Source organism: Vicia villosa, linkage group LG5 (assembly GCF_029867415.1).
Source record: "Vicia villosa cultivar HV-30 ecotype Madison, WI linkage group LG5, Vvil1.0, whole genome shotgun sequence".
Lineage (NCBI taxonomy): Eukaryota > Viridiplantae > Streptophyta > Magnoliopsida > Fabales > Fabaceae > Vicia > Vicia villosa.
The window spans coordinates 121995286-122021876 of record NC_081184.1 but is presented as its reverse complement, the minus strand read 5'-3'; the positions used below and the strand labels follow the sequence as shown (position 1 = coordinate 122021876).

At 30.3% G+C, this 26591-nt stretch overlaps 2 protein-coding genes across 2 annotated transcripts; both read right to left on the bottom strand.

Annotated features, from left to right (window-relative positions):
* Positions 1-477: 477 nt before the first annotated feature.
* On the bottom strand, positions 478-8517 carry LOC131602276 (cytochrome P450 81Q32-like). Its single transcript, XM_058874352.1, has 2 exons — positions 7157-8517; positions 478-1276 (listed from the first exon to the last, which is right to left on the bottom strand). Exons 1-2 carry the CDS (start codon positions 8057-8059, stop codon positions 656-658), a joined length of 1524 nt encoding a protein of 507 aa, XP_058730335.1. The 5' UTR covers positions 8060-8517; the 3' UTR covers positions 478-655.
* A 144-nt stretch (positions 8518-8661) lies between these two features.
* Positions 8662-13105, bottom strand: LOC131602277 (cytochrome P450 81Q32-like). The gene is made up of 2 exons (XM_058874353.1): positions 12145-13105; positions 8662-11155 (listed from the first exon to the last, which is right to left on the bottom strand). Exons 1-2 carry the CDS (start codon positions 13042-13044, stop codon positions 11078-11080), a joined length of 978 nt encoding a protein of 325 aa, XP_058730336.1. The 5' UTR covers positions 13045-13105; the 3' UTR covers positions 8662-11077.
* Between the last annotated feature and the right edge of the window lie 13486 nt (positions 13106-26591).

The following is a 26591-nucleotide window of genomic DNA, read 5'->3' as shown; positions in this document are numbered from 1 at the left end:
ATATATATATATATATATATATATATATATATATATATATATATATATATATATATATATATGGGGACGACTCAAGTGAGAACACTTGGTTATTATGAGAAATGAGAACAATGAATCACGACCATTAAATTTTGATTTTGTTGATTTTAATGGATTAGATTGGTTTCTTTTTTTATGATCCTTAATATTTATTTTAAATCAAAATAGAAATAAAAACCAATCTAGTCCATTAAAATCAACAAAATCAAAATTTAATGGTCGTGATTCATTGTTCTCATTTCTCATAATAACCAAGTGTTCTCACTTGAGTCGTCCCCTATATATATATATATATATATATATATATATATATATATATATATATATATATATATATATATATATATATATATATATATATATATATATAAAAGAAAAATGAGGTTATTACTAGAAGAGAATGACAATTTTAAACTTATATCCAGAACATTATCACTTTCTTTATGCCAACAAATTCATATGCTAAGCCTGATTATATGTTAAAAATTCAACACCAAATAAAAAATGTTTTGGGTGTCCATTTTTATTTAGTTTATCTTACAACACATTTATTTATTTTTTTACATATAATTTTATTTATTTAATTACATATAATACAACCTGCATAATACTTAATTTATATATTCGAGAGAAGCTTTACCATAACTTGGCGTGGCCTGCATAAAGCAACTAAAGGTTCAACTTTAGGCATTGTAAGACCTGTTCCTTCGGTCATGTCAATTTCTTCATTTCCAATCTTCTCCCACTCAAAACATTGAATCAAAGACCCTATTGCATTTGCCATAAAACGTTTTGCTAAAACAGATCCAGGACAAGCTCTCCTTCCAACACCAAATGGAATCATATTATAAATCTCACTATCTAACCCACTTTCTTCAAATCTTTCTGGCACAAACCTTGTTGGGTCCACCCATAAGTTATGGTCTCTATGTAAGGTCCAAAGATTCACAAGAAGCATTGTCCCTTTTGGTATATCAAAACCACAAACATTGCAATCATTGGAGGACTCATGTGGTATTAATAATGGAGCCACGGGATATAAACGAAGTGTCTCCATAATTACCTTTTGCAAGTATTTTAGTTTTAAAGCGCCTGATTCATTCATAAGTTGATCTTGATGCATACAAGTGTTTATCTCTGTCATAACCTTATTCATTTTTTTTGGATGGTTGAGGAGAAGTGAGAGTGCCCATTCCATAGTTGTAGCTGAAGTTTCAGAGCCAGCTACAAGCATTACCTGCATAATTATTTTGACATATCATGTGAATCGTTAACAAAATATTTTTTTGTCTGTGATTATGTATACTTTTTATCACCCAAAAACTAACTTTAGAAGAAGAAAAATCAATAAATTATTGTTACAACTGTAAATTAAAATACATATAAAGTTAACATGCTTATTCCATGATAATAGCCACTACAATTAGGAGTGGAGCTTCACTTTCATCTTAACAAAAAAAAAAGTTTTACAAAGGAGGAAACTTACCTACAATTCATTAGGTTTGGTTTATATTTTTTGTTAATAAAAATAAGAAAGTGTACTTTAACATCATTTAAGGAGTGGAAATAATATAAAATTGAATATGTGTAAGAAAAAATTATACGTTTATCATATTTTCATTGGAAAATAGTACAAACCATACATAAGAAATCGTATCTAGGTATTTTCCTTTACAAATAGTTATCTAGCTATTTGATCTAAACCTCCACCATTATTCACATTCTTCAATGAGATATTCTTGATGTATAAGTTTGACCGGTGTTTCCTTAAAACCACCAGTCTTTTGAGTTTGGGCCCATTTGTTTTGACTTTTTAAAAAAATGATTTTATACAGTTTTTTTTTATAAAATCTTCAAATAAAAATTTGATTTGAATAGTTATTCTTAAAATGTGATTTAGGTATTTCATCTATTTATGGGGAAAAAAATTGGATATCAAAATTTCAAAAAATTACTTAATTTTGAAACTATTTCAAATAGATTTTCATAAAATCATTTTTGAAATACAACTTTTTGAAAAAGTTGCGATTTTGACTAGCTTTTGGTTTTCAATAATATATGTTTATGTTATAGGATATCAAAATTAGTGCTTCATTTAGAAAAAACAAATTCAAAAAACTTGTAATATTTTGAAAAACAATTTTATAAAATCTATTTTCAAAAATACAAAAAAAAAAATCCATTTTTTTAAAACTGAAACAAACAGACCCTTTATTAATTACCTTGACAAATACATGTAGTAGTTTTTAGTTGTTTTATAACTTCTTTGAAGTTTTGGATTCAAATGTTGGTATTCTCTAGCAATCTGTTTGATTACCAAATGAGTACATGTAGTAGTTTTTAGTTGTTTTATAACTTCTTTGAAGTTTTGGATTCAAATGTTGGTTTCTCTAGCAATCTGTTTGATTACCAAATGAGAATCACATTTGACTTGTCTATGATCATATGGTTTAACCATGCTTTCCAAGATACTAAGTCTTGTAATCATAGTATTGACTTTGACTTAATTATTTGAAAAACTAAGGATGTACATGGAATTTGAATTTCCAAACTCTCCTATTAGGTTTAATTATAACAACTTCATTTCTATTCTATTTTATTTTTGGGTTTTAAATCCTTTGAACATCGGTATCCCAAGCTTGACGGTGAAATCAAGATCTATTTTGGATATCTATTAAACTTGTAAACAAAGATTATGCTAAAAAGTCTGTCAGAGTCAAGCCCTCAATAACTCCAAGACTTTGTTTGAGAGTTTAGAGAGGAATGAAGGGCAGAGTTTTGAAAAATAAGAAAGATCGGTGAAAAGAATAGAAAGATTTTAGTTGAGAGAGTTTTGGAGGATTTGTTTCTCTTCATAATACCAAAAACCTCTTAATTTGGGGAACTAAAATTTTGTATTGGAGGAGAGTTTTGGAGGATTTTAGAGGATTTAGAAAAATTGTTCAAATATAATTTTTGTTGTTACAATATCTCAAAAATAAAAATAACATTAATGATAATCATTATTTTATCAGTCTAAACAATTTTTTTTCTTCAAAAAATATTAGAATTTTATCTATATTAAAAAAAAAATTCAAAACTCTCCATTCCTCTCCCCTCAAAACTCTCAAATAAAGTCCGAGTTTGCTTGCATGAGAATGAAAAAAAATAGTTAATTTTTTTCTTATTTTTTAAGAGATTTACTTTATAAAGAAAGATAAGTGAATATTTATCATAAATATATTTTAAACTTTAAGAGTATTATGAAAAATATAGTTAAGTTGAATAATTTATTTAAATCCCCAAGGCCCTCGTGTAATATTTGAGTTTTTCTCATTTTAGGAGAATTTTAGAAATTATATTAAATGAGGATTTTGAAAGGTTTAGATTAATATTTTAAATTCAATCAATATTATTATAATCTTAAAATTAAATATTTTAAAATCTTTCTCTCAAAAAAATGAGTTTTTTCTTCTATGCTTTTCTCCCTCCAAAGCCCTCAATTTCTCTCCATTCTAAATTCGTAAGAGAGCCTTAATGATAGACATTTTAATGTAAAAAAATTAAGTTGGATGGCTGATTTAATTACCTGGCCTTAATAATACATTCCTATTGAGTAAATACATAACTATGTCAATCTTACACGACACCAAAACATCACTATGTAATAAATAATATTCATTTTTTGTACAGGAATAAATAAGGATAAACATTTTTTTCTCTATAGGTGTATATATATTCTCAACATTATTCAAGATATGACTAAAATAATATGGCGCTCTTTCGGTTCCTCCATATCTATAATATATACTAGATGTGGCCCTCTTCATCATCTAACACACTTTTTCTTTTTCTATTTAATGAATTGTTCAATGTGTACTTTAAGAAGCACTTAACTAACTCGTCCTAAACAGTATGTTATGCTGGTTAAATTATGATTTGTCCCTCTTCATTGAAAAGAGAGTGTTGCTAACACTTCTCTTATAGAGAATTCTTGAGTCTAGGTTAGAGATTCAAATAGTGGTCTACCCTAACTTTATGACCAAGGAATGTGGAGATGATAGAATTTGGTATTCTTAGAGTTGGGGGAGAGTGGTTTTTCCACCCTTTGATTGAACCTTTATCAGTTAGTCATTGTGGGCCACGTCATCACCCATATTTATTGGGCAAGTGGATAGCAGAAACCCAATTCAAACAGATTCATAGCATCTTTCGGACGACCATTTTGCTCATTTAGGCGGCCCCTGACATTGCAGGATAGCTCGCCCCTCACCATTGCACCTAGCCTTCATTCTTTCTCACATACTACCTATTCTTAAGGTCCTAAAAAAATTATATTGTTGTAGATAAAAAAAATTACATATTAAGAAATTTAACTTTCAGAATAACGTTTACTATATTTTTATCCTATTTAATTCTTATGTTCTACGCCAATTTTTTATATTTTAAAATTACTATTTCCTTTGGTGTCATATATAAGATAATTGGTCTATATATTGTCAAGATACATTAGTTATTTAATAAATCTAAAAAATAAAATTTTTCTTATAAATAGGAACAGAGGAAATATCTAGTACTTCAAACACACTTGAGTGAATAATCTTCAAAACCATGCACACTTCAAGTTAGTTAATGCGACATCGAGGTATTAAAAATAATTTTTAGCAGTCACCAAACTTGGTTAATGCAGTGTAAAAACTTGGTTAATGCAGTAATAAAGTTGGTTAATACAATATCCAGGTATTAAAAATAATTTTTAACTGTCATCAAACTTGGTTAATGCAGTGTAAAAATTTGATTAATGCAATAATGAAGTTGGTTAATGCACGTCCAAGTATTAAAAATAAATGTCCGTACATGAATAGTATTCGTCCGTACATGAACAATATCGTCCGTATATGAATAGTGTCGTCCGTACATACGGTGTATGTGTAAGGATTGGTGTAAGAATAACATTTTTGTTTAATGAATTGTTCAATGTGTACTTTAAGAAGCACTTAACTAACTCGTCCTAAACAGTATGTTATGCTGGTTAAATTATGATTTGTCCCTCTTCATTAAAAATAGAGTGTTGCTAACACTTCTCTTATAGAGAATTCTTGAGTCTAGGTTAGAGATTCAAATAGTGGTCTACCCTAACTTTATGACCAAGGAATGTGGAGATGGTAGGATTTGGTATTTTTAGAGTTAGGGGAGAGTGGTTTCCTCCCTTTGATTGACCCTTTATCAGTTAGTCGCTGTGGGCCCACGTCATCAACCATGTTTATTGGGCAAGTGGATAGCAGAAACCCAATTCAAATATATTCATGGCATCTTTCGGACGACCATTTTGCTCATTTAGGCGGCCACTGACATTGTAGGATAGCTCGCCGCTCACCATTGCACCTAGCCTTCATTCTTTTTCACATACTACCTATTCTTAAGGTCCTAATAAAATTATATTGTTGTAGATAAAAAAAATTACATATTAAGAAATTTAACTTTCAGAATAACTTTTACTATATTTTTATCCTATTTAATTCTTATGTTGTACGACAATTTTTTATATTTTAAAATTACTATTTCCTTTGGTGTCTTATATAAAAAAAAATTTACATATATTTATTAGATAATCAATGTATTTGATCTATATATTGTCAAGATACATTAGTTATTTAATAAATCTAAAAAATAAAAATTTTCTTATAAATACGAATAGAGGAAACATTTAGTACTTCAAACACACTTGAGTGAATAATCTTCAAAACTATGCACATTTCAAGGCATGTTCTAAGTCCGACAAATATTTGTTGGAAGTCACCAGATATGTGGAAAAACAATAGTTGCTTAAAAAAATAAAAGATATTAAGTATAATCAGTGTTCTAAAAATTGGATCGAACAGTCGGACTGATTGGGTCGGGTTACTGGTTTTGTCTGATTCACGAATATGCTATTGAATTGGTGAGAACTGGCCAACACCAGAAAAAATCGATGAACCGGCGATTTTAGAAAATCGATGGTTTAAATGCATGATTTTTTCCGTACAAAATGACGTCGTTTTCATGATTTTTTTTTAAAAATATAATTAAAATATAATTATACTTTATTCAAATGTTATTTGAAATAATTTTCCCCTGTTTGCAATTAGACCTGATTTAAAATTTATTTAAATTTATATTTTGTATTATTTTTAGAATTTGAATTATATTTAAAATTTAAATGTAAAGAATAAACATGTGAAATTATGATATTTTGAAATTTTAAAATTTTATAAGTGTTGTGATATTTTTTATAGACTGAGTCATCCAGTTTGACCGGTTTAATAAATATATAGTATTCTAATAGAGACTGATTTATTTAACTGATTTAATCTGATTTAGTAATGCGGTTCGATCAGTGATCCAATAATACAATCAATAAATAATAACCCAATATCTGATTTGATGATTGATTCAGTTTTTTTAAAAAACTGAGTATAAATCAAATGTCAAAGATACTATTACTAATTGAGTTATTAATTAATGTTGATAAGAAAAAAGTTATTAATTAATGTAGTTCTTTATATAAAATGATCACCATGCACACTATAGATCTTGACTTCCTAAACGATGAGTGTCACCTAAAAATGCAATGTGTTCTAGTCCTATTCACACATTAATTACATAAGTATTTTAAAAGACACTATTGTCTTTTGTAGGGTCAAGCAAATCGTATCATATCATATACACCCTCCGGTCACATTTATAAGCAAAAAAAATGGTTTTCACGATTATTAAGAAATTCAATTAAGTGTAGTTAACTTTTTAGATTTCGGAGAAAATATTGATTAAATTTACTATAATATCCTCTTTATTAAATTTAATGAAGTATTGGAAAATGAAATATAGGGATATCTTAGGAATTACAGCATTAAATGATTTAGTAATAATTGATTTTTGCTTATAATAGTGACCAAGAATTAGATCATTTTTTTTGCTTATAATAGTGACCGGAGGGTGTATATATTAATTAACAACTTATCTATTTGACTCTAATAACACTCATACACAAAATAAACACATTAACTATACTATTAATCATTTTCAATATATGAAATTTTCAATTAGATTTATAATTAGCGTGCAAGAAAGAAAGTACTATATAGTTAATAATTCTCACCAGAACAACACCTTTCACAATCTCCTCTGTGTAGAATTCCGGTTCCTTTTGTTGCAAGTCTAACATAACATCAATCAACGTCATATTTCTTTGGTCATTGCTCCAATTTCTTCGTTTCTCATCAAGTAGCTTCTGAAGAAAACTATCCATCTTTTTCATCAACTTCACCATCTTCTTTTTCTTCCCTTGGAAATCAATCCATTCCAGTATTGCAAAAAAATCATTCAAATTCCCACTTCCAAGAAGCTCTATATATTCATTCATCAAAATTTGAAACTCTTTTCCTCCTATGGCAACATCATCATCTTCACCATAGTATCGCTTCCCAGATATCACTCTCAACATGATGTTGAAAGAAAGCTCTAAAGTTTTTGTTTTGAGATCAACTTTTGACATTATTTCGCCTTTGCACCCTTCAAATATTTGCTTAATCAACAATTTCACTTCATCTTCTCGAACTTTCGTGAACATGGCAAGACGATTGGAAGAGAAAAGCTCCGTAGTTGTTAAACGACGTAGTTTGCGCCAGAGTTTGCCGTAAGAAGAAAACCCTAATGTTGTGTTATTGTAATTGAGATATTTTCCAGCAAGTGTTACGGAGCGATTTGCGAATGTTATGTCATTGTTTGACAAACATTCTTCTACTGCGGAAGGTGAAGAGACGACAAGGATCTTGCGGGTTCCGACGTGGAGGAAGAAGATGTGGCCGTAGGTTTTTGTGAGGTTGTGGAGACTTCGATGTAAGGGTTGTTTGATGAGATGGAGGTGGCCTATGAGTGGTAAAGATGGCGGAGAAGGAGGAAGGTTTTTGTGGTTGGATTGTTTCTTTTGAATCAATTTCAAAAGGATGAGGAAAGTTAGGAGGAAGAGTGAAGTGGGCATCATCCATTTTGTTTCTTCCATTCCAGTGTTTGGAGCTTCCTCTTTCAAGTTATGAGAAAGTGGTGATATAGTTTGTTTTATGAGAAAGGCTAATCATACACTAAATGTTGACAACTACACCGTAGTTGTCTACGGTTTTGTATGTTTATCATGTATAATAATTATATTTTATTTATTTCTCATGCAAACAAATACATAATCATGCTGCAATTCATAGGGTGTAAGATACGGTGTATGTTTTTCTAGTGTCAAAATAGCAAGGCTCTTGTTTTATATATGATAGTTGGGTTGACAATTTTATATGGTTATCTTATCTCAAGGAGAACCACAAATATGTAATAAGCAGTGTATCATTGACGTTCATCAAGTCATGTCAAATAATTTTTTTTTGAATAACAGTAAATAATTTAGTATATGATTTCATATTTAACATGACTGCGATTGATTGACAGTATAAAATTATTTTACACTATCAGTGTATATCCTTTTTTTTCGATATGTAATTCATCATAAAATTTAATTTCTCCTTACTATAATAAACTAGTAATATACACGTGCTTTATGTACAAGTACCAGAATGATACATGTAAATTCATATAATAACTATGACGGTATGGAAATAATTCAACACCAAATAAAAAAAATATACTGGAAGTCGATTTTTATTTTTACAATTTTTTTATTTATTTTTCACACATGTTTTTATTTATTTAATTACATATAACACAACCTGCATAATACATAATTTATATATTCGAGAAAAGCTTTACCATCGCATGGCGTGGCCTGCATAATGAAAGCCCTACTGGTTCAGCATGGTTGTTAAGCGTTAAAGAAAGTGGCAGCTATGGACGCTTCATTAACGGAAAAAGAAAAGACGACCATGATAGAGAAAGCCCACAATGCAATCTTGTTGAGCCTTGGTGATAAGGATCTTCGACAGGTATCGAAGGAGACGACGACATCTGGGTTATGGGTGAAACTTGAAAGTTTGTACATGACCAAATCGCTAGTAAATCGACTCTACCTGAAGCAAGCTTTGTATTCATTTAAGATGATTAAAGACAAAGTGTTGGTTGAGCAGTTGGATATGATCAACAAGCTGATTCTTGATCTTGAAAATATTAATGTGAAGATCGATGATGAAGATCAAGCGCTGTTATTGTTGTGCGTTTTGCCTAGGTCACGTGCTCACTTCAAAGAAACTCTCTTGTATAGAAGGGAGTATCTGACCTTCGAAGAAGTTCAATCTGCCTTATATTCTAAGGACTAGAACAAACGAAAGGAGCATAAACCTTCAACGATTGGTGAAGGTTTGTCCGTTAAGGGAAAATTCTTGCGAAAGAATGGTAAGTTCGACAAGAAGAAAGGTAAAAGTCAAGAGAAGTCTTACAGTTGCAAAGCATCTGGTATTCAATGCTATCATTGTAAGAAGGATGGTCACACAAGAATGGTGTGTCCTGAACGCCTGAAAGATCTAAAGGTAAGGATAATGGCAATGCAACCATTGTTCAACATGATTTCGAATCATCTGATGTTCTTGTGGTTTTAAGCAGTGACTCGAGTAAGGAGTGGATTATGGATTCAGATTGCACTTGGTACATAACTCCAAACAAAAACTTGTTCGAGGAATTATGTGATCAAGATGGTGGATCTGTATTACTGGGAAATAACAAAGCTTGCAAGATTGCAGGTGTTGGATCTGTGAGATTCAAGCTCCATGATGAGTCAATAAGGTTGTTAACTGAAGTCAGTTATGTTCCTGATTTGAAGAGAGATTTGATTTCTCTTGGTGAATTCGACAAGAAAGGATATATTTTCCAATGAGAGAAAATTATCCTAAGAGTCATGAAGGGGTCGAAAAAAGTCTTGAGAGGCGTGAAGAAACAAGGCTTATATACCATTGAGACTGAAGTTGTAAGTGGTTCGACAAATGTTGCATCCACGAAAACTTTGTCGAAGATAGAAATTTGGCACATGAGATTGGGCCATGCCAGTGAAAAGGGTCTAGTCGAATTGGGAAAACAAAATCTGCTTGGTGGAGAAAAAGTCAAAAAGCTGAAATTTTGTGAACCATGTGTACTTGGAAAACCTTGCAAAAAGAAGTTCAACAAAGGCAAACAAAGAACGGATGGATCCCTTGATTACATCCATGTTGATCTTTGGAGGCCTGCAAGGTGTCCATCACATTCAGGAGCGAGGTATTTTCTATCCATAATAGATGATTATTTCAGAAAATTATGGGTATTCATTCAGAAGACTGAGGATGAAACTTTTGAGAATTTTAAAAGTTGGAAGACTTTGGTCGAAAATCAGACTAGCAGAAAGGTCAAGAGGTTGAGAACCGATAATGGCCATGAATTTTGTAATGAGGAGTTCGACAGATTTTGTGCTACCTTTGGTATTGCAAGACACAAAACTACTTCAGGTACTCCATAACAAAATGGTTTGGCTGCAAGGTTTAATCGAACTATTTGGGAGAGAGTTAGATGCATGTTGACTAGTGCTAGATTAAAAAAAGGTGTTTTGGGCTAAGGCTGTTTCGATAGCAACATATTTGATAAACATATGTCCTTCAACTACGTTAGATATGAAAACACCTGAAGAAGTTTGGTCGGGACATTCACCAGATCTCGACAAATTGAGATTATTTGGCTGCGTAGCCTATGCCCACATTAGGCAAGACAAGGTCGAACCTTGAGCTCTGAAATGCATGTTCATGGGATACTCTGAAGGAGTAAAAGCTTGTAGGCTATGGTACCTAGAGCCAGGTCACAAAAAGAGTATCACCAGTCGAGATGTAGTTTTCAATGAAGCTGAAATGGCTTTTAAGAAAACTGATGATGTTGGTCGAAGTACAAAAATATCTAATGAAGAGCCGGAACAGGTAAAGATTCTTGTTGAGGTGGAGCATTTTGATGCTGAATTTGATATCCCGAATGAAGTCGAAGAAGAATTAGAAGATGCTGAGGAAGTTGAGGAAACTGTCGATGACTGTCTATTGTCAAGAGATAGGTAGAGAAGAGTCATCAAGCCACCTCAGAGACTTGGGTATGCATATCTTATAGCCTGTGCCTTAATCTCTGCAAATGAGGTTCTAGACGAAGAACCTAAAAACTATAAGGAAGTTATAAGAAAGTAAGTAATCATTTTAACCTACACTTATATAGACTCAATAAAAATTAAAAGTTTTAATATTAATAATATACATTTGTATTTATTTTAATATAATTAAGTCTAAATTGGTAAAAAAAGAAATTAACTTTAATGTATAAAACTCAAATTAATTTTCTCATTTTAAAAAAAATAACTAATCAATTATAAGATTAATAATATTATAGATTATTGATATAGATCAATATGGATTATAAAAAAAAAGGCTCTTATAGAATATTTTCTCTTAGAATTCCTCCACACTACAATTTTAATTTATAATTGACTTTCTAATGATAGTAATATACACACTTTGTTTTTTATATTTTAGTTCAAATTCATTACATTGACAGAATTCTTTGAACTTCAACTTAGTAAAAGTTCATTTTAGGTGTATGATTTTTTTTTCTAATAGCAGTTAAATGAATTTCTAACTATTATAATTTTTTGCAAAAAAATAACTATTTTTACTATTTAAAATAATTTTGTTTTCCTCGTGTCTTAAATCTTTGATACTATATGTATATGCTATTTTGATATGGTATACAATTATTTCTTCTTTTTTTTAAACAATATTCAAAACTCTTGAAAATAAAAACCAAAAATATATTTAGTTATAAAAGTAATTATATTTTTTTCTATTCTTTTTATTACATCTCAAACAGATAATAAAATAAACTTTTACAATTATACATGTTGAAAATATTATTTTACACATAACAAATTATAAACAATTAATTTTCAAAAAAAAATTATGTAAAACTAAACTAATTAAAATTATTTTTGTAATAAATTATTTATATATATTGGCTCTAATAATATTCATACACAAAATAATCACATTAACTATACTATTAATCATTTTTAATATATGAAATTTTCAACTAAATTTATATTTTATTAATTAGTATGCAAGAAAGAAAGTACTAGTATATATAGTATATCATTCTCACCAGAATAACACCTTTCACAATTTCTTCCGTGTAGAATTCTGGTTCCTTCTGCTGCAAGTCTAACATAACATCAATCAACGTCATATTTCTTTCTTCGTTGCTCCAATTTCTCCGTTTCTCATCAACCAGTTTCTGAAGAAAAGTATCCATTTTTTTCATCAACTTCACCATCTTCTTTTTGTTCCCTTGAAAATCAATCCATTTCAGTATTGAAAAATAATCATTCAAGTTTCCACTTCCAAGTAGCTCTATATATTCATTCAATAAAATTTGAAACTCCTTTCCTCCTAAGGCAACACCATCACCTTCACCATAGTATCGTTTCCCGGATATCACTCTCAACATGATGTTGAAAGAAAGCTCCAAAGTTTTTGTTTTGAGATCAACTTTTGACATTATTTCTCCTTTGCACCCTTCAAATATTTGCTTAATCAACAATTTCACCTCTTCTTCTCGAACTTTCGCGAACATCGCAACGCGATTGGTGGAGAAAAGCTCCATAGTTGTTAAACGACGTAGTTTGCGCCAAAGTTCGCCGTAAGAAACAAACCCTAATGTTGTATTATTGTAATTGAGATATTTTCCAGCAAGTGTTACGGAGCGATTTGCGAATGTTACGTCATTGTTTGACAAACACTCTTCTACTGCGGATGGTGAAGAGACGACGAGGATGTTGCGTATTCCGGCGTGGAGGAAGAAGACGTGGCCGTAGGTTTGAGTGAGGTTGTGGAGACTTCGATGTAAGGGTTGTTTCAAGAGGTGGAGGTGGCCTATGAGTGGGAAAGATGGCGGGGAAGGAGGAAGGTTTTTGTACTTTTGTTTCTTTTGAATCAATTTCAAAAGGATGAGGAAAGTTAGGAGGAAGAGTGAAGTTGGTATTATCCATTTTATTTCTTCCATTCTGGTGTTTGGAGCTTCCTCTTTCAAGTTATAAGAGAGTGGTATAGTTTGTTTTATATATAGATAAATAGTTGATCTTTGTACTTGGGTGGATAGGTTTATATGGTTATCTTATCTACAGGAGAACCACAAATATGTATTTCATCATAAAATTTACTTTTTCCTTACTACAATAAATTAGCTTTTGGTTATTTGCAAAAAAATTTAAAATAAAAAAAAAAATTATCAATAAATTAGCATTTTGTTATTTACAAAATATATATTTTTAAAAAAAAGAGAATAACCAATTTTATGGAATTATTCGCTTTAATTATTATTGATATTTTATAGTAATAAATCTATATGAAATAATAATGTTTATAATTTTAATAAAATTATACAAATAAATGACAATTAATAAAATTTTAAAAACCAAACAAGGCTATTTGAAAAAAAAAAACATTTTTGTTGGAACAATTTCTTGTATGCATGTGACAATTATGCAACTGATGAAATGTTTATTATTATAAAATAATTCATTCTAATGACACGGTTGTAGAATTTTACATAGTTTTTTTTTTTTTATAAGTAAAATTGTATTTGTTTTCACACCACTATAATTTTCAAAATTTAATAATAATTGATTTTTTTTATAGGAAAGGTGATAGAGGTATCCGACATGATATCCTTTTTGTTGGATATGGAGTTATTCTAACTTCTTGCATGGTAGAGCTTCATGTCTCCACTCTATGTCTTTGGTGGAGATCGTGTATTTCTTAGGTGGCAAAAAGAATGATCCTTCGGACAAGTTTTATGATAATATTCACCACTATAAAATAGATTCTTCGTAATACAATATTACAACGGCCTTCAAATTAATTGTAGTAATAAATGGTTTTTGGATATTTTTTTTTATTTACTAAAAGATATTTAAGTACGGTCATAGTTAAAAACTGTAGTAAAATATATCAGAAGTGACGAGGTTCGAATTCCAGCTCAAATAATTTTCCTTTTATCGCACAAAAATGAGCTTGACCTTGTATATCACCACAGTTTTTTTAGTCAACCTTGGTGTAAAGTTCAACCATTTCATCACAATTCGTCTTACCAACCCTAAAGCAAAATTATCTCTCGCTCGGTACATAATAGTCATTTTTCTCAAAAGAAAACCCTAACATCTATTTCACTCTTCTCTCTCAAAACAAAACTCTAACATCTATGTCACTCGTCTCAATCATATTTAAACTTTAAATTTATGCATCAATTTCATCTTCTTCAGACCTATGTCTACTCGTCTTCTCCAAACTTATGCAGTGATTTCATTTATGTTTCAAAATATTTTTATCTATTATTGTTTAGGTTTCAATAGGTTGTTTCATAATTTTGTGACTTTTTTATGTTTTTGACTTGTTCCATTATGGGACAAGTACGTTTCTGACACATTTTTCGAGTTGTTATTGTTACGAATAAAAATTGTATGTTGTTTAAGGTTTAGTGTTGATGAATGTTGTTATTAATATTTATTTAAGATGAGTTTATTATATCTTATGTGGTTTGAGTGTTTTTCCAACATCTTATCGAATATATAACTTTTCGGATTGCATTAGAAAATTATAATACGATATATAAAGTTATATTTGAAAACAAGTTACGCGTTCAATTCCAAACAAGAATCCTATAGCCCATTAATTGCATTTTACTCTTTAATAGTGAGAACTTGGTTTAACGCTTCTAATTTTTCAACCTCCCCTTCCTTTACTTCTAATTTAGTTTGCAAAATAAACTAGAGGTGGAGGAAGGGGGTTGAAGAACAAATAGCATTAAAATAAGTTCTAACACTTAAAGAGTAAAATGCAGATAAGGAGCTGAAGAATTCTTGTCTAGCATTGAACGTGTAACTTGTTCTTCTAATATAACTTAATTTGTCATATTAGAATGTTCTAGATCTGATTGATAGATAATATGTTTAGTGAACATTAGAAAAATAAGCATTCTATATAGTTTATAATAAACTTAGTGTATATACCACAACAGTTGTTTGAAGTAACCGTTGTGATAGTTAACGCGTTTCTTGACATATAATCATGGTCGCGCGACTGTGGTGGATATCATCATACATAGAACCACCCTTTACCTCACAATGGTTGGTCAGACGTTGTGGTATCCCTTTTCTAACCGTTGTGGTATCACTTTTACGTAATAGTGATTGTCAAGAAGGTTAGATCTGATCTCCTTACTAAGTTTTTTAGTGATATTTAGGTGGAGGATTTTCCTTTTAGAGTTAGGTTCCCTTGTCTTTTTTCTATCTCCAAGCAGAATGGTTATTTTATATGGGAGGTTGGTAGATGGGATGACCAGTCTTGGATTTGGGTTTTAAGTGGAGGGGAGTCTGTATTTTTTAGCATGAGCATGTGTTGATAATTGATATTCTCCAAGCTGTCGGGGAATTTATTCCTTCCTCGCAATATAATAAGTGGTGGTGGTGCCACTCCAAAGATAGATCTTACTCGGATGCTGCTACATACTCTTTTCTTCTCACCTGTGAGTTTCCTAGTGATCGTTAGGTTTCGTTAGTGGAGGAGGTCATTTCTTGTATTTAGAGTAATAGCTAGACCCCCTCTAAAGAAATCATTTTCTCATGGCAGCTCCTAAAGGATATGATTCCTACCTGAGATAATTTACTCAAAAGTGGGGTTTTTTTTATTCCAGAAGGTCTCACATGTCCTTTATGTTCTAGAACCCTGGAGTCATCTGCTCATCGTTTTTTGACTGTGATGTAGTGTTTATGTTTGGTATAATGTTTTTAGATGCCCTGATTCTTTTTCAAATGTTTTTACCTCTTAGCGAAACTTCTAATCAAAGGGGGTGTCTTATGATTTGACATGTTATGGTGTGTTCGAATTGGAAATCTCAAAATGATATAGTGTTCTCGAATAAATTAGTGACTATGAAAGACATGGAAGACATGAGTATTATTGGCTTTAGGGGTGGCAAAACAGGCTGCCCGCCCCGCCCCATCTTAAGCCTGCCAAAAAAGGGGTGAGGCGGGCAAACCCACCAAATGAAATTGAGCTTAAAAATCTAGCTTGCCCCACCAAGGTGACGGGTTGGCGGGCGGCGGACTTGCCCGCCTACTTTTTTTTATTTCTTTTTCTTTTTTTAATAAGTTAATAAACGTTTTTACATTTCAATGGATAAGTTAAACTTAACATAGTTTGAGAAATTTAACATAGTTAGTCATTTAAAACTTAGTACTAGTACCCGAGAGATTTTATTGCTGTAATCTATATAAGTATTACTTGCCACCAATATAAATCTTAGTTGAATTTTATCTATTTTTGTTTACCTTATATCTTATTAATTGAGATGAATTTGAAATTGAATTTTATTTAGACACCTTATCCTAATAAATGGTCTAATTTTATTATGAAGTTTAAACAAAAATATTTATATTCGGATTTTGGTTTTTGGCACATGTTTCAAATTACAAATGCTTTTGATTGTGGTGTCTTGTTGAAGTTGAATTCTATGACATTGATAATGTTTGTTTCACCAAAATTTGGTAACCATGAACCTGTGATGGATTCTTTTTCTTCACTTAGATCTCCATATTTATTTTAGTTATTTTCTTTTGTTGTTCTTGTTTTGAAATATCAGCAGAGAAAGAAAATTCAGTATATAACTTGTATTTTCCCCTAAACAATATTTGAGGAATTAAAGGTGGCTAGTTGTTGTTTGGTATTAGAAAAGTTGTCATTTTGCAAATGGGTTTTTTTAAGGGAAATCATGAGAAGGAAGATACTGAAGGTTTAATGAAACACAGGAAATGGGGGGTTTGAATTGAGTTTCAAAATTTAACGCTTTTTAGACACCCAAAAGATAAACTAAAGGATAGCATAAAGGATAAAGAATTTGGTTCATCGTTAACTAGGCTACTTCCAGTCTACCCAACTCAGGTGATTTTCCTTATCAACAAGGATTTAATCCACTAATAAAAAACCTTTTATTACAACCATAAAGATAACCTGTGTAATTATTTTCGAGACTTCTAACTAAATCTTTAGCCCCCAAGGAATCTTAACCAATCTGTTTAAATATTTCAAAGAGTTGTGTTATAAAGTGCTTCTTAACAAGCAGATACACACAGTTACAATACAATGATAATTACAAAGAATGAAAGTTATGAAGCTATCAACAATTAGAACAATTTTCTTTTTTATGTTGATGCTCTACTTTTTGTGTTTCTCTCTTTGAATGGATTTAAATTTTTGTAATTGATTTATTTGTTATGCTTTTTTCTTTTTCTTCATTTTTCCATAGCTTCAAATACTCATTTAAATAGATGAAAAACAAATCTGCTGGAGGGTGAAGAAGGAATTTTGAAAATCATAGCTTGCATTGAGACGTTAAATAGTTCAGTAGTAGAGTGGTGACAACAACATCGTGGAAGGTGAGGATGTGACATTTTGCAAAAGTTGGTACTGACACAGTCCTTTATCCTCTTTTACAAGTAAGTGGAAATGTTGATAATTTGAAATTATTTTAATATTTTCATACTAACTTCTTTTGTAGTAATCTCTTTCAAACATAGGCTTCTGATATAATTGAATTGAAGCTTGTTCAGAGTCAAGAGTTGCTAACTCTATTCACTTCAAACTATTTGAGTCAGAGGCTTTTGGTAGACTTAAGATGAAGCTTGATCAGAGTAGTCTTTCGTGCTTTGAGAAACATCGAGTCTTCAAATTCTTGATTTATTAGACTCAATCTGGATAAACTTTGTTTACTAGATGACTTTATACTTTGTAGAAGCAGATTTGTCGCTGTAAACACTTCTTTTTTTGACAGTTGAAAGTGTGTTGGGATAGCCCAAATTGCAAATTTGCTTCAGTTTATAATCTAGATCTACACTTGTCCAAAGTCCACAACTTGCATACTCGGAATCCATAATCTATGAAAAAACATCTGCACACTTAGATAAATAGTTAGAGTACAAAATTATTCTTCATACAAAAGAACTTGTTATCATCAAAACTCCATGAATTAGTTGACGAACCAAAATTGTTCCAACAATCTCCCCCATTTTGATGATGACAATACCATGTATTTTGATGAAAAAACTTCCTATGATAAATGCACAATATTTAAAAACATCAGGGTTGGGTTTGTAAGCTACCCCTGAGTTTAAAACTTATTAAAATTTTCAACTTCAACAGAATGAGGTTTTCAAGCTCCCCATGTGAATAATATCGAACATTTTCATGGCTACTTCAGAGTTAGGTTTGCAAGCCCCCCCTGAGAGTATCATTTAGAAAAAAATTTATAATTTCGAAAATTTAATCAATATGAATGTTCCTGGATTAATCAATATAAAAGATGCATGGTAGTTTAGATTAACAGAGTTAAGTTTGTAAGTTATCTCTGAGTTTAAACATATTAAAAAAATTAGTCTCATTAGAATGAGGTTTGCAAGCTCGCTCTGAGAACAGGAAAATTTTAATCAGAGTTAAACGTGCCAACAATCAGAGTATGTGCCAAGTAAAGAATATATCAGAGTTTCCACAAGATATATCATATGTTTCAGTCTAGGGCCACACGTCAAAACCCTTCAGCAAAACATTGCAAGTTATAAGGAAGACATTCAATGTGTGTGTTCCCAATGGTATCAATTAGAGCTGTCAAAACGGGCTAGCCCATATGGGTCGGCCCTCCATGCCCGAAAAATTATAGGGCTTGAGCCTTAAAATTAGAGCCCATATTTTTCAGGGCTTTTTTAGCCCAGCCCTGAAAAGCCCGCTACCATTAGGGCTAACCCATATGGGTTGTGGGTAGTCCATTAGGCCCGCATAATTATAATTTTTTTTAAAAATTATTAATATTTATATTATTTTACTCCAAAATAGCATATTGATTTTTCTCACTTCACTAAATTTTATCTCTATTCTATTCAATTTTTCTCTTTTAAATATTATACATTAATATAATCAACATTTTTTACCGTATTATATTTCGTATTATATTAGTTTTTCTCTTATAATATATATTCAAGTATTATTTTATACAATTTAGACATATATTATATTTAAAAACACATTATAGTATTTATAAGAGATAATATCGTACTTAAAAATGTATTATGTTTAGAATAACATAATTTTTAATTTCATTTATAATAAATATTATGGAGTTTTTATTTTAATTTATTTTAAATAAAAAAGCCCATTTATGGCCGGGTAGTTCGAAGCCCATCTAGGGCCGGGTTCGGGTAGTAAATCTCGAGTCCATATTACACAGGGCCTTTTTGGCCCAGCCCTAAAAAACCCAGAGCCCGTCAGGACCGGCCCGTTTAGGGCTGGGTAGCTCATTTTGACAGCTCTAGTATTGACGTCAATGCTTTCCCATTCCCTTCTATCGGGGGCTACACAAGAAGCCCTCACAATAAAACTCTCATCCATCAAGTACAAACAGGGGATTATGGGCAACTATTCCAGGCTTCTCACAAGGCTTGTGCATAAAGGCCCGATTTCAAGCACCACGAGGTAAGACGCGAGGAACAGGCGTGGCCTCTTTTGAGCACAAAACATGTATTCCGACCTTCTTCTAACTTCCCATTATTAGATCTAATTACATAGTGATTCACGCAAAGCGTCGGAATAAGCAAAAGTAAATTTGACTACCTAGACTATTTAGAGTTCTACAGGCGCCAGATCCAGGTATTATACTCATTTTCACACTTAAACTACTTCTCATTCATTCACTGACTTTGGAGTTGGAGTTCTAACCTTTAATGTCCACTCCGCTACGCCATGTCTAAAACACACTCAACCAAATTTAAACTTTATTTCACTTCAACGTCAACTATTTTTGGTTCTAGAATGAAACAAAATCTTAGTTTTTATTAAACATTGGTAACTTTCACCATTTTTAAATTAATTTGAATGTATTTTTTTTTTTAATTTGCAGACGAAATGATAATAAACACTATAAACAGGGGAAGGATTCTTGAGTCTCACAAATGAGAAAAAGAAGGGTAGCTACCCAAGAACTCTTTATATATTTTTCAAACAATTGTACGGTCCATGACAATATATGTTGGGAAATTCCACCATGCTACCAACGATCATAATCTCCTATTGAACTATTCAGAACACTCGAGTACCCTAAGATAAGAGGGCATCATTACTGTCAGTCTAGGGCCACACATCAAAACTCTCTAGCAAAACATTGCAAATTATAAGGAAGACATTCAATGCCCCTGTCCCTAATGATATCGGCGTTATTGCTTTCCCGTTCCCTTCTTTCAGGGGATGCACTAGAAGCCCCCTCACAATAAAACTTTTATTTCATCAACTAGAAACAAGGGTTTATGGGAAACTATTCCATGTTGCTTACAAGGCTCGTGCATAAAGGCTAATTGCAAGCATCGTGAGGAAAGACGCAGGGAACAAGTGTGATCTTGCTCGAGCACAGAACATGTAATTCTGACCTTTTGCTAGCTTCCCATCATTGGGCCTAATTACATGGTGATTCACGCAAAGCGTCAGACGAGCAGAAGCATATCTAACTACCTAGACTATATAGAGTTGTGCAGGCGCCAGATCCATGTATTATACTCATTTTCACACTTAAACTAATTCTCATTCATTCATTCATTGACTTCGGAGTTGAAGTGTTTACCTTGCAGGTCTGCTCTATTTGCTGTATATGAAACACACTCAATCACATTTGAACCTTATTTTACTTCATCTTCAACTATTTTTGCTTCTTAAATGGAACAAAATTTGCCCAAAATTTTATTTAACATTGGGAACTTTCACCATTTTTAGAGTAACTTAAATTGATTTTTTTATAATTTGTAGACAAAATGGTAATAATCACTATAAACTCACATACAATCAATCGTGAGATTCAAGGCTCAAACTTTGATGTTGACATCCAACCTAACAATATTGATTTTTTTCCATTGAACTAGAATTTACAGACACTTAATTTGATATTCTCCTTATTCTTGAAATTCTTACAATATGTGAGATTGATTTAAGTATATCAAAATTATAAATATATATATATATATATATATATATATATATATATATATATATATATATATATATATATATATATATATATATATATATATATATATATATATATATTAGAAAAATTAATCATATGATGAAAACGTTTATAAATTCAAAATTGAAGATGACGAAGAGTTTTATGAATTTTGAGTTTAAATTAGGATTTTTGGATTTATATTTTTTTTTTGTATGTTATGCAATTAGAATTATAATGTGGGATTTCTAAATTTTAATTTATTTGATGAAACCAATAATAAAAATTTGCAAGAAGAAATGTATAGTAAAAGTAAAATAGTTTCAGGTGTTAATATACTTATATATTTAGTAAAAACTAGTTGATAATAATAAGATAGTTGGTAGTTTTTAGATTATGACTAATAATTGATCATTTATAATAATTGATGATTGATAATTTATAATTGATGTTGATAAATTAATTGGATTTATATATTTTTTTTGTATGTTATGCAATTAGAATTATAATGTGGGATTTCTAAATTTTAATTTATTTGATGAAACCAATAATAAAAATTTGCAAGAAGAAATGTATAGTAAAAGTAAAATAGTTTCAGGTGTTAATATACTTATATATTTAGTAAAAACTAGTTGATAATAATAAGATAGTTGGTAGTTTTTAGATTATGACTAATAATTGATCATTTATAATTGATGATTGATAATTTATAATTGATGTTGATAAATTAATTGAAATGTTTGATAAATGAACAGTTTCACCATCTGATAAATGTAATATGCCATAAAATAACATTTTTAATTAGTAGTTTAGGAGATCCATTATCTTTTACACACTATTATTAAATTAATTTATATTCAATAAAATTAAATATAACAATAAACACACGTTAAAAAGGGTTTTGAATCCATGACATTTAGCTTAAAAACACCAAAGGCTTTCCAGTCAGCCACTTCTATTACTTGTAATATATTTGTAATTCATTTGTATACATTACATAATGAGGTGATTTTTTTGAAATAGACTTTATTTTATTTTGAATTTTGGTATTAATTTTACATAACTGCAAATATTTTCATATTATATCCACTATGCAATGTTGCAAATATTTTGAGTTTTATTTTGAGTTTTGGTATTATTTCCACTATGCAATGTTTCAAATATTTAGTATTTACTAGTCTTCAATTTAAAAAATTAATAAATAAAATATTTAATAAATTAAAAAATTGATAAATATTAACGATAAGTATCTCAACTATTAAATATTTCAATAATGGGTCATGCTAACGAGTGCCCCTGGGGCACTGGTTAAGCATTCCTAATAAAGAAAATATTACTTATTCAATGCATTGAATACACATAATATTATTTTGAAACGTTAATTATTTATGTTTTCAATGTATTGAATACATATATTTTAGGTAAAAATTTATCTTTTTACTTTATTAAACAATGCTCAACTTATCTTTTTAATCTCTTAGCCAGTGTCCCAGGGACACTCGTTAGCATTACCCTTCAATAATTATATATTTAATAATTATTTTATATTTTCAACTATTAAATTAGTATATTAAATATGAAATATTTAATATTTTAATTTATAATAATAATATAATATAGTTAAATAATAATTAAAATGTTTTAAACTATTTAATATATATAAATTACTGTATATTACTATTTATTTAGAACAAAATAAAAATTAATACCAGTGCTTATAAATAAATATATCGTTGTTTATAAATAAAAAATTTGCTGCTTACAAAACAAAAATTATAACAAAATAAAAACAAATATATTGCTGTAATTAGTATATTTAATTGTAATTAGTATAAAACAACATTAAACATAAACATATTATTTATTGTAATTAGTATATTTAATTGTTAATTATTTTTTAGATAAATTAAACAACATTTAATGAATACAAATATGATACATTTTAATGCATTTAAAAATAACATAAAAATGCATTTAAAAATAGCATACATTATTGTACCAAAAAAAGAGAGGATACATTGTATTTAAAAAGCAAACAACATTTAATGCAATTAAAAATCAAATATCATTTATAACCAAATAGCATGCATTGCAAATAAATATATCAACAAGCACAAGTGGCTTAGTGGAAATGAATGAAAGAAATGTTTAAAGGGAGTGGGTTCAAAACCCACACAAGAAATTGACATAGAGAACTATTTAAGCCAATAAAAAATAAGGGTGAAATTGATGGAGGAAGATAGAGTGAAAATAGATACATTGTATTAGTAAGATATTCACAATTATTTTAAATATGAGTCTAAAAAATAATGAAAAGTAATTGCGAGACTAATACAAAAGTAATAATTAAATTATGGGACTAAAAATTTAATTAAATCCTAATTATAATTCTAATCCTCTTATTTTTACATGTTAACAAAATTAGTCCTTTCATTACAATTACTAAACTTTGATCATTGGTGTGTGGCATTTCTTAAATTAAGTGCCATATAATGATTTTTAAAATTAAAACTAAAATTTTTAAGAAATATGTTTTTCGCAATTTAGTTGATATTTATGATTCTATATTTATTATATAATATTATGTTATTTAAAGTATGCCATATTACTATTTTTTTAATTATTCAAATATGTAGGATTGACCAAAATAAATATTTTTAAAAGAGGAGGGTTATATTTATTATTACAAATATGTAGTATGCCATATTATTATCTTTTCAATTTAATGGTTAAAAATAATAAGTAATTAAATGTGGAGAGAAAAAACTATTATTTATTATTTTTAACCATTAGATTGGGAAGAATCAATGGTCTAGTTTGGAGTAAGTTATAACTTACTCCTGGAGTAAATATAATCTTCTTTATTTTAAGCAAGATTTTCATAAATAAGTAAAAATATGAAGGATTGACCAAAATAAATATTTTTAAAATAAAAGCAAAATTTCATAGTATAAATAAAAAAACTAAAAGTATAATAAAATAAAAAATTATATCTTGAAAGCATAAACCGCAACGTCCAAAATTCCGTCTAGATTCGTAAGTTTTTACCCACCTACTCCAAAAGCATAATAAGCACTTATGCACGGCTTTCAAATATTTTTTTGTTGCACGCGCTTTGTGACTATGTAAGTACAAAAGCACTCATCATTTTATTTGATAAAATATACTAGTAGGAGTACTTAGATGAGCTAATCTTTATAACAATGTTTTTGAAAATAATGTGTTTTATACATGCATACAATACATATTTTATTTCTTTAGAAAATAATGTGTTTTATACATAGCATACAATACATATTTTATTTCTTTAGGAATACACTAGTATTCTTATTTTTAGTCTTTTATATTTATTTTGACTAATTCAAAATATTGACCAAGTAATTTTAGTTTTTTTTTTCTTTCCCTTTTTTCTTATGATTGTTGTCCATGGTAGAAGGTTCAATAACATGCATCACACATAAAGACGTGTGGAATATGTAGGATCTTACCCAACTAATCATAGACAATTTCGGCCTCTAGCGCATCTCCCACAGTTATATTTGATCGGACAACATCATGTGTGAGGTGTTGTGTTTGTAGTATATAAAGTTTTATGAGTATTCTTTCATCCATACACTTATATTACTTTCTCACTCATTCGCTAACTTGAGCATTGAAATGCTAACTTTACATGCTTATCCCTGCTCTATCGTACTTGAAGTTCACTTCACCGCACCGGAACTCCCTTCCATTCAATCTCTACCAATTTTTTGTTCTAATTTGAAACTGTGGCGCAGTATGAGAAAATCAACTTTTGATTCTCGCGAAGCTCCATGAAGAACTACCATATATTCACCCTGATTCTAGATAGCCGATATTTTCTCTTTCATATCACTAATTTTTCCTCCTACAAAGCGTTGATCTCTTCCTTGTACATATGACTTATGCAGTTCCTACTATCATGGCAATAGAAAAAACCACTCGCTTAGCCACCGCACGCAGTGCCAGTGTCAAAACTACTAATGTAATCAACGCTTTTGATCTAGTTACGAAGGTTCCACTTCCTCTTTCTATTGAAGATGTTATGATCTTAGTTACTCCTCCTATAGCTCCAATGCTACAAAATCTATCACCTTCAGATATTGGACAACGAACCTTTCAAGGTCTTATAATCTCCCAACCTTTTCTACAGTTGCTCCAAGGCCAAATCTCGAAGCAATCTTCAGCGAAACCTATAATTCTTCGGCGGAACCTATCAAGGTAGTTTTGATAGTCCAAAGAGCCTCAATCGATAACTTAGTCAATATAAGGGTATCATCAACATATTGGAGATGAGCGACCTCCAAAGAGGAGCCGCCTTTAAAACCTAGTAGAAGATTAAGATATGTAGCTCGATGAATCAAACCATTGAGACCTTTTGCCACGAGGAGGAAAAGAAAGGGAGCAAGGGGATCTTATTATTTCAACCTTATTTGAATCTTGATTTCAGGAGTTGGGGAACCATTAACCAGGACCTCCAAATTACTAGAGAAAACTCATACCTTGATCCAATATCTCCACTTATCATTAAAGCCAAATTTGATAAGCATATAATCCAGAAAGCTCCAACTTACTAAATCATACACTTTCTCAAAATCTACTTTAAAAATGAGACACTCCTTCTTAGATCTCTTTGTTAGATCAATCACCTCATTAACAATTACATCACTATTAACCAATATTCTACCTTTGAGGAAGGCTAGATGATTAGGACTAATCAACTTATCCATAATTTTCCAAACCTCTAAGCCGAAAATTTGGCATCCAACTTGTAAAGGGAACCTACCAGAGAAATGGGTCTAAAATCACCTGAGGAAGTCGTACTCTTGACTTTGGGAACAAGAGTTGCAATAAAAACAAAGAGAAACTGTGAGAGAGATGCAAATCTATGAAACTCACTAAATATACTCCCTACATCAGATCTCATCAACTTCCATAACCTTTAAAAAAAATAGAAACTAAACCCATCAGACACAAAGCTTTTATTCCCATCACACAGAGACACAACCGCTTCAATCTTATCAATGTTGAAAGGGGATGTTAGAGCTACATTATCCTAAGAAGAGATGGACCTTAAAGCCACCCCATCAACTATAGGACTAGTAATATCTGGTTCTTTAAATCTCTTAATGAAGCGAGAGAAAATATCATTTCAGATCTTCGCCACCCCTTCAATCCAACCTCGCCTTTCGTAATGGCTAAGATGGAGTTACTTATGTTTCTACACTTAACAGAGGCATAAAAGAAGGAAGAATCCACATATCCCTCCTTCAACCATCTAGCCTTCGCTCTCTGACACAATTGAGAACCCTTAACCTGAAGTAAAGACTAGAGGTCATTAAGGGCTTTAGATCAAATTCACCTTATAACCAAGGAGGGATTAAGTATCGGCTGAAAGATCAAGGTCATTCACTACACCCATAAGATATTCAATCTGAGCATCAAAAGCATCGAAGACTCCCTTTTTCCAGATTTTAAGAGCAACCTTGAGAGATCTA